Source organism: Sinohyriopsis cumingii, chromosome 6, assembly GCF_028554795.1.
Source record: "Sinohyriopsis cumingii isolate HCF-2022 chromosome 6, ASM2855479v2, whole genome shotgun sequence".
NCBI lineage: Eukaryota > Metazoa > Mollusca > Bivalvia > Unionida > Unionidae > Sinohyriopsis > Sinohyriopsis cumingii.
Genome location: NC_142966.1, coordinates 5,395,577 through 5,406,036, shown reverse-complemented (window position 1 = coordinate 5,406,036; position 10,460 = coordinate 5,395,577). Strand labels below are relative to the sequence as shown.

The 10,460-nt window shown below is 37.7% G+C and overlaps 1 protein-coding gene across 3 annotated transcripts in view; it reads right to left on the bottom strand.

The window, feature by feature from the left end:
* Positions 1–1,105: 1,105 nt before the first annotated feature.
* The window catches only part of LOC149796307 (uncharacterized), a 43,877-nt gene continuing 34,522 nt past the window's right edge, over positions 1,106–10,460 (bottom strand). For 2 of the 3 annotated variants that reach the window (XM_089960953.1, XM_089960955.1), the window contains 2 exons: positions 9,115–9,348; positions 1,106–3,933 (listed from right to left, as the gene is read on the bottom strand). In XM_089960953.1, coding sequence (XP_089817079.1) covers positions 3,797–3,933; positions 9,115–9,348 — 371 coding nt within the window. In that variant the 3' untranslated portion in view covers positions 1,106–3,796. Of the gene's footprint in view, positions 3,934–9,106; positions 9,349–10,460 lie in introns of all 3 variants that reach the window. The other variant, XM_089960956.1, reaches the window with a different exon arrangement.

Genomic DNA, 10,460 nt, shown 5'->3' with positions numbered 1-10,460 from the left:
GATAGCGGCTCTGCTTCTTTATATCTACTTGCAACATCAACTACGGTTAGCGCGTACTTGTACGTTTTTCCACGCACAGTATCATGCGGTAAAAACAGAATATCAACTTGATGAACTTCATTAGGAACACTGACATCGAAATACGCGTACTGAATTTGTTTAGGACGTGGAAGATAAATTTGCCATATTGCTTGTTTGGATAACCACGCTTTAGCAGTAGAATGTTTAACCGCTGCTGCATCAGCGAGTTTACCAATTGCTGCTTTGCCTCTCCAGTATCCAACTGGTGAATAATAAATTAATTCCATTATATATTACCAGCCCCTAGCGCTAATTTACCTTTCATCGAGGATCTTACTAACCAATTAGCTAATGATTCTCTAATATTTTTATTTTTTATAGAATTTAATGCATGAATTAATTTTACATCTTCAATATGCCTATGTTGTAGATTTTGACTTTTATAAGCTACATCATGAGCATGACAAGCTCGATCAATAGCGTTTATTGGTTCCTCGCCTGGTTTTGGTTGATCCTGATTATCGAGCCTGATATCAAGTCTGGTACCAGGACCGCAATAATTATATCCTGGTAGATGTTTTTCTCCACTGTATTTAGCCCATGGAGCACCTGGAAACTTTGACATCAAATTAGCAATATCACCACCGCGCTTATTAGGTAAAAATGAAAATAGAACATTTTCCACCGTACGCTATTTTTTTATTTTTTGTTGTAACCGTAGCTAAATCAGTAGTTGGAGTTTTAACTTTACAGCGTAAACAATATAAATTCATGTTATAATATATATGGATATAATTGATTTCTCAGCAACTCGGCAGCGAGAGCCAGTTAAACACCATCCTGCGCTACCGAACTCCATCAGAATGATTATCATAGGACCATCTGGATCGGGTAAGACGCAATTATTACTTAATCTGATAATGAGATGGTTGAAATGGGATAAATTATATTTAGTAGCACCATCCGTTGATGATCAACGATGTTATGATGTACTTAAAGATTTCAATGAAAACGCGCGATTACTGGATGAAGATAATGATGTTATAGAGTTTATAACCGATATTGATGAAGCACCATCCGTAGATTCCATAGACGGATTTATTAATAATTTAGTTGTGTACGACGATGTGATGCTAGATAAACAATCAAATCCAGCCAGAATATTTTCCCGAGGTAGACACAAAAATACAGACGTGATCTATGTTACTCAACGATATACACAAATTCCGAAGGTGATCAGAGACAACTGCAACATTTTAGTTGTGTTTAATGGCGTAGACACACACACGTTGCGAAATATTCATCAAACTTGGTGTGGTGGTGACATGGATATAATTAAATTCAAAAATTTCTTCTCACGAGCGCAAGCTACCCCACATGGATTTATAACAATAAATTTACATGATCCAAGAACAAGATATCGTGTGGGTCTTGATAAAATATTTGGGTAACAGGGGTGATGATAAAATTAAATTTAATTAAACAGATATCATTAATATAATGAACAACTGTGCGTGGCTGCGTCAAGTTACCACTAACAATTGTAATAAAAAATGCCGTGGAGAATATTGCAAGAAACATAATTATCTTATAAAGAAAAATATTCATGCTGGTCCACGAAGATGTGTTGGATGTAACAACGGCGTTAGAGGATTATATCAGATTTGCAAAAATTGCGGTGGAGATCGATACAGAAGTTTGATGAACTATTACAGAAAAAGAAAGAACATAAATCCCAAAATAGAAAAACCACCATCAGAACTTGAATATTACTTGAAACATAGAACAAATAAAGATGAAACAGATGAAGATGAAACAGATGAGGAGAAAGGACAGCGAGAACGAGTTGAAAAATATTCATCAAACTTGGTATGGTGGTAAATTAATAGCTGCAGAGAGGGTACCTACCAACGTTGGTCGTCAAAAAAATAAACAAGAAATAAATAAACACGTAGAGTACTTTATTTTTTCAGATACTATTTCGAACTGAGGTTTTATTAGTACAATCGTCCATTACAGAAATAAAACATCTCAAGGAAAAGTTCATTTGTAAAATCTTGACCTTTCTACGAGATGATTTTATTTGTTTGTTTTATTTGTTTTGTCGGAATTCTATGGTCTGTTCACCCTCTCTGCTGCTAAACCTCTCGGCCAGCGGAAGCCCCATGCATGCATCCATCCATCCATCCATCCACACACACACACATATATACATACATACATACATACATACATACATACATACATGGCGTAAGTTCTGACTCGGTACAGATTAGACGCGCATCATGAGCAATTTAACATTCTCGAATGAAAACAAATAACTTTGTACAATTATACTTTTTCAGAAAGTTTTGGTTGCCCCGAGTGGTCTAAAGAGCTCAACGTCACGGATCACTGCCATCTCAACTCTGTCTGCGTGAGTTCGAGTCTCGGGCTTGGCCAATGTGGGTACGTGAGAAAGCTTGCCAGTAGTTTCTCGTGGTCGATGCTTTTTTCCGGATATTCCCGGGGTTCTTCCTCCACCATTAATACTTGCCGCCATGTATAGCCTATCTTGTTCTGAAAAATAGCGTTAAACCCTATCACAACAACAACAACAACAACGGGAGGACGTGTTGAATCGCATGGAATACACTGTGCATGTGTGTGTCAGAGTTATAAATTCATTACATTTCCTGCCAAAGGAATCATTATATTTACCGGTGATTTTCTTATAATCAACAGTTGCAAAATTTATTGCATTTACGGACATTATTGTGATGCGTTCTATTATTTATTACTTTCATGGTTTCCATTGTAATTAAATTTACAGAAGTTTCCTTTTTAACAATTTAATTTTTAACAACTCCAGGTATTTTCTTTTCGAAGAAAATGTTACTGTATAAAATTATGTGAGCCTATACGTCCGTTCGTGCAATGTGTATTGTTTCTAGTATGGTATTTCTTTGACGACACAGTTACCGAAAAACGTATTTGGAAATCCGCATGTAGATATGTCAGAAAATATTGGAGACACGATGTGGGCCATATGGAAAGTGGGAGTTGGACATGAGGTGGTGGGGGTGGTGAGAAGATGAGGAAGCAGACACTGTTTATCTGTTGGGGAATTTTTATTTATGTTAAGTCCCTGTGGGTTCATGGATGTCCCGATGAGTCCCCATAGACTCTACTGCATGTAATCGGAGGCCACTAATGGAGGCAGGAACCAGAGTGACTTCAGTGGTTATCGTGCTTGGATTCGCGATAAAAAGACAATAAGTTCGGACTCTACCATCGGTTCAGTTTACATGAGCAGGACATTTGTGTCCCTAGGCAATACATTTGATTCCAATTTTCTCTGTACTAAATAACATATCTATATTGTTGTGTCCCTATGCAATACATTTTATTCCAATTTTCTCGGTACTAAATAGCATATCTGTATTTTTGTGCTTTCAAAAACCAAACCACACCAAACACCAAACCACACCAAACACCAAACCACACCAAACACCAAACCACGCCAAGCCAATCCTTTTCCATGGAGATCAACACCAGTCTGCGCACCAAATAGCACGTACACACAAACATACACCTCACAAACGAAATTACCATGGGTTTTCAAATTATTACCCTAGCTTCTTGACATTAAATTAGGTCACAATTACCAAGTGAGTATACTTTGTTCCTAATATCGAGCAAATACTTCATCTTGTCTCTTCACCAAATACTAATAGCTATGTTTTGAGGTAGCAGTTATCTTCAAACACACCAGAATATAAATATAACCATTTTGTCATTTCAAAAGAATGTTTAGTATATGATGTCTTCCAAGTTCTCCCAGCATCGTCCTCTTCAGTTTGACCAATTTCTCCTCCAATGTTAGAATCTGTGACAATTTATTGCGCAGTCGTCGACTTATTTTGTGATGACCTTTAATAGAAATGCAGACATATAATACATTTGCAGTCATTACCAAAACTTATTTAAATGTCATAATTACCGTTTAAGTGTCTTGCACGGCTTGTGCCCCTACTAAATCATACAGGTATTCATAATGTAGAAAGAGAAGGATCCTAGTTAGATAAATAAAAACTAAAATTAGAAAGTCTCTAGACAGGGGCAGTTATAGAAAACATTGTAATGTAAATACATATAAGAAAAAACAGTTAGAACTAAAGCTCTTAGGTTTGAAGCAAATACTACCACAACCTTTATCACGCTGTTTAATTATATAATTCATGTTTGTTATGTGTCGAATACGGTTAAACAGAAACAAAAGGAACAATAATCACTCATTGCATCATTACCATTATTTAAAATGTTGAGCTGTAACCGACACGCCAGAATTTCTCATTCCACAATTTTTTCAGCGATCTCAGCTGAAATTTTAGTGGCTGGTGCATCGCGGCTAAAAAAAAAACGTCGTTGATGTCCACGTTAGACGCCTTAAGTTTTCAGAGTTTGTTTTTAAAAAATACAAGTTTGTTTTGTTCGTGGTCCGCAGCAACCCGACAGATCAACTCGGTCATATTTGGCCTTGGGGCAAACGTGGTTAGATCCACATCGATGCCGCGTCACGTTAATTCGTGCGCGCGTCCGTAAATGTTCACAGGCATTTCATATATGTTCAAGTGTAGCTTGTTAGTGACAACGTTATATTCACAAGCGTACATGGTGTTCCTGAACGAGCTTTGATTTCTATGAGTGCAACAAGGTGTTCTTGAACGAGCTTTGATTTCTGTGAGTGCAACACTGCCTCAGTGACAAAATGCCCACATATTGGGCCGTTTGTTGAGTTTTCAATGGAAGCGTTCAGTGTAACAGCGAGAAGAGTCTGTGTTAATACAACCCTGGTAACTTTACGGTTTTCGCAGTCAGATGCGGCACAAATGATAAATATGGATTTGCACTGCTGAAGACGCTCTTCAGTAGTGCAAATCCATATTTATCATTTGTACCGCATCTGACTGAGAAAACCGTAAAGTTACCAGGGTTTTATTTGCTTGGCCGTCAAGAACTAATCATGTTTTATTGGGGATACATTACCGGTCCGGTTTACCGGAAGAAATTATAATGTGACCCCTCACTTATTTCTTACCGTCCTATTTTTGTTCGAAAGCCGGTTGGTAAGACCAATCTTAAGTTCATGATATGATATTATTTTTCTAACTTTCCTGTTCAATTACGAATTGAATACAACGAATGCATTCTGTGTCCTCAATTTTCATCCTGCATTCTGTGTCCTAAGCATCCAACCTGCATTCTGCGTCCACAGCTTCCAACCTGCATTCTGTGTCCACAGCGTCCAACCTGCATTCTGCGTTCTCCGTTAAAAGAGTCTTGTCAGAGAGTATCACAGCAATGCATTTATAACTGGCGGCAGGAACAGTGCCATGTTCATTAAAGTAAATATTGACCATATATTGTTTGAACAGCTCAAAGTGTCCCCATGAAAAATAATAAATCTGGTACGCAGTGGAATCTTTTGGGGATATCTGCAGACCTGTGTCGATGTTACGATGCCTTCCCATGAACGACCGCAACGTGTGATAAACATGTCCGACTTGATTGTGTTCGAAATCAAACGAAATGTATTCAGTTTGCTACTGATGACTGTTTAAACGCAGTGAAACTTATGACACTACTAACTGTCTAATAATATCTCTTGACTCCTGCCCGTCACCCAAACCATATCTTAAAACGCAGCAAACACGTGCTTTGGTACAATGATACTTTGTTGGATAGTTATCTGCCAAGAAAAAAACTGCTGCTTTCGATCAGAGTACATAAATGAAAACAAACGTGCTTTAAATGTAACGCAAGGAATTATCACAGACATCCACAATATAAAATGCAACAACTCAGCATGTCTATCAGAGACGTTAACGTTATGTCAAACTGCAACGTTGTCGTTGCCCTTTCTGGTTAACATGACTTTGTGTTTTACTTCTAAATTAGCCTGGCGGATATATCTGGAAAATCTTCGCGGGTCTATTATGTGTTTGATCAACAACCTATCTCGAAGAACGTATCGTACGAAGGATCAAAGGGAGCATGAAAACCAATAATGCATTTGATGTGGTCAGTGTCCACTCGGCTCCATCTACTCAGGGCAAAGTCCACTCATTAGAGGTAAAGAATCAGTATAACATAGAGGCAACGGGTAGTATCGTTTCCGAGAGGACCATGTTCCCGATATGCTACAGCCCCCTTGGCTATGGGAAGGGATACGTCGTCTTTGGAAAGGTAGTGAGGGAGGCAAATGTTACCCACGGAATCGACAGGTCATGCCTGTCCAAATAGGCGTTGCGGCAGATTCATTTACTCGAGCCAAGGAAAATTTCCAATGTCTGTGTAATTTTGATTGCCATCATTAATATTATCAGAGCTTCCAGCTCCAAAGGAGTCAGTCATGATCGAGTACTATTCGGGTCGCTGTCCTACAAATTCCTAGATTGGCCTGCCCACGCACTGTCATTGAATTTCTCAGATTTTTTTTTTTTTTTTTTTAAAGACGTTGGTGAACAGCGGATGGTCCTGAGGCTACCCGCTATTGTCAACTTCAGTAACGATTTTGTTTACGTCCACGAAAACATCATTGGTGGTAATATGCATCACCAATGAATCCGTGCCTGTGTGCAGCATTTTGATGTTGCCACTGTGTCATTGAGTTGTAGTACAACACGTACATGAACAGATCTGCAAGATCCAACAAGGACAATCCAACGTAGGTCGGGCCTGATCCAATACACGCATCAACTCTGTAATAGTGATTATGCACTCGAGTCTTCAATGAGACTATCACAGATCCAGCACTGAGCCGCCGCGAAAGAAAACAACTCGCAAATGTCGTCACGAGATATAATCATGTCTTTGGGCGAGGGAAGCTGTTGTCATACAGTTTTGCTGTAACCTCGAGATGTTTCATAAGCAACTCAGCCGAGTTCTTGCCACGGTACAATACTGGTGGTTCCGTTGCTCCATCACATATGATAACGGTGTAGATAGGACATGCGTGGCGATTTGTATCGTATTTGTGTTGAACACCGGGGTGAGGTGGGGTGGCGAAGCTTCCACCCACATTTAGTAATTCACAGTAGTGTTCACTGACACATGATTTTCATCTTTCGCTGCATCGCAGTGAATTACAAAATGTTCTTGCCGGGTTCCGGCACAATTGTACGTTACATCATTTTGTTGACTCACTCACATTAAAAGTCATATTTGTCAAGCAACGATTCTGTGTTAAATGTAAGAATGCAGATCTTTTCTATACACTCTGGAAAGAGTCAGTCCTGAATCATCTCGATTGTATCATCAAACGTTATGAGAATTAATGTTAAACCTTTCCTGAGCTCAGCCTTGATGGTCTCAATGTTCCCGACGTTTAACAATTAAAGAACACCGCTGTGAAACAATCCATTTGAGGTTTTGCCCCCATCGTTGGAATCGTCAGTCTAGCCAGCACCATATTGTGGTTTGACATTCATTTTCGTGATGCAAATATGCGTAATGTTCGACGTTTCCTTCATTATTACAAAAAAAATATAATTTCCCGTGTGAATGATCTGAACCTGGAATATCTCGTTAAATTGCACAGGACGAAAACCATGTATGCCTTGTAATACTTCTGGCACAAGAGAGCAAAGGGCATATACATAAACGTAAAAGCGCTGGAGAAAACAGATCATGTTTCTTCACCCCTTGTGGCGATATGAAATAAAAAAGAATCTTGTTTATAACTGCCACCCGTCGCCTCTTTATTTCAAGAGCAGTTCCTTGTTTTGACGATTATAGTTACATAACTTGTTTGTAAAGTTTTCGTAAACATTACTCACACAATCATAGTTGTGGGCTGACATGGCAAATTCTTTTTCATAAATTATTAGATTTCCATATTAACCAACAAAATAATTCGATTTTTTTCACGTCTTTGGTGGCTAAGGGTTGTTGCTTGGGATTTAATCTAAAAATGTTGATATTTCGCTGTGAGATATATAGACACGTAGAACCAAAGCTTCCTCTATGAATCTGATCCCTACAAAGGCACCAAACGCCTCAGCCAGATAATATCATCAATACTGCTCTCAATAACGAAACTAGGCTGGAACGCAGAGACACCAGCTGGGGATTTCTCGCTGGAGGCACCCACAAAAAGATCGTATAGTACGGAAGCGGCGGACTTTGAGTAGTAAAAGCAAATATCTTCAACTCTGATAATACTACTGACAGCTATTGAACTGACTGTATACATGCAGTACCAACTCAATGTTACTTCTCTTAAAATGCCCACAATGAAGTTATCCCAGTTGTATATTAATTATCTCTGTGAAGGCCAAAGCTGTGATACATTAAGCAGACGTTACGTTACGTTGATCACGCGTTATATTAATTTTACTCGACGGTATAAGACGTCAATCAAACTTTATTTGGATTGTGAAAAAAAGTGACAAGGCTCATCGAGTAATTAACAGAAATAAATAATAAAAAATAATTGAGATAGGTTTTATGGTAACTCTTGATTTGCAAAACGAAGAGGTTACTTATGTTCGAAGTTTAGGAATATTATTTGACCTCAGAATTATTACAATTCATAATGTCAATATTAATAATAAGATATGTTGCAGAGTTTTCTCGTTATTTTATAAATGACAGATATGTGTATATATATATATATATATATATATATATATATATATATATATATATATATATATATATATATACATAAAACAGTGGGTCCAAGATGTTTGTAAATTATGATGTAATCAGTTTTGAAGAAGTAATGAGAAAGTATGTTTTGTCAATTATGACAGGAATATCTAATAGCAAGAACTGCATATTGAAATCTCTTTGGAACTGTGACATTCAATTAAGTTCTCAAATTATGAGTAGAAGGAAACAATTACTCTTTAAATGTGCCACTTAATTTCATTCTTAACAATCCAGGGGGCAGCTAATTGTTGTAGATGTATCTGTAAAATTGTACGTATGATATATATATATATATATATATATATATATATATATATATATATATATATATATATATATATATATAGTTATGTTGTTCTCTTGGATACATACATACATATATACATACATACATACCTGCTTCATTGGATGGCTTTGATCTGTGGCATGTGACTGTATCGGGATCGCGGTCCCAAAGTCTGGTTTCACGGCAATACGTACTATCGTTCTCTGTCGGCCGGAAGCCTGGGTCGCACATCAGTTGACAAACTGTATACACGGGAATAAAGTAGCCGTCAGAGGTTTTGTTGTATAAAGAGCTCGAAGTACAGTTCCAGTGACCATCTTTGGGCATTTTAAGTAATGGACAAGCTGCAAAAATAACATTATATTTAAAATACAAAGTTTCCGCACGAGTCGACTTAGAGCTAAGTCATTCACGCGAACGCACATTGGCATCACCTTGCTATGTGTGTATATGTGTGTGAGGTTCTCAGACAAATGTTCTAAATGAGATTAATCGGCTATGCATCACACTTATATACGCCTGAAAACCATTAGGTTTGTCTAATATGCATTTACCTACTCGACTATCTTTAGTTGTAAAATTAAAGACATTATACAGGCAATACGTTTGGAAAATAAGAACCACGTGTTTCATTCTCTGAAGTTTAAAACTGAATTAAATCCGTATATCGAAGGGTTGATTATCATATATTTTGTTTCGCTCTCTAATATATGTAGAGATTTATTTGCTACAAACCAAACAAATATAACATCGTAAGATGCGTTAACGTTTAAGCTGAAATGAAACGCGATATGATTCGAAGGGACATAACTAAAACAGAGAGCTGACTTCACAGGTGTTGAATTCTCTTCTCTTGTGGTGGAAATTCTAGTACACTGGCCTCGCATTAGCGCGTCTTCTCTTATGGCCGAGATTCAAACGGCGAAATTGCCTAGGTGTGCAATATGGTTAAATACAAAACTTGCATGTCATTCTCTGTTACCACAATTCACTGGATACTGGCATGTCGTCCTCTGTTACCACAATTGACTGGATACTGGCATGTCGTTCTCTGTTACCACAATTCACTGGATACAGTCACGTCATTCTCTGTTACCACAATTCACTGTAAACTGTCCTGTCATTCTCTGTTACCACAATTCACTGCATACTGGCATGTCATTCTCTGTTACCACAATTCACTGGATACTGAAGTGTGGCCGACTTGTCCACATGATAGAGACAGACAGAAATAGACTGACTTGAAGACAGAGACATAGCATAGGGAGTGGTTTACCTTTTCGTAATAGAGACAAGTCGGTGAATAATAAAATAAAGAATATGTGGCAGTCACAATGTCCTCATCCGATGTTGCATGTTACAATGCTAAAACTCGTAACGTATAAAAAACTAAACACTCAGGGACAGTTATTTTTTTTTTTTTAATTAGAGAATCTTGTGTTTAAATTTGGGAAGG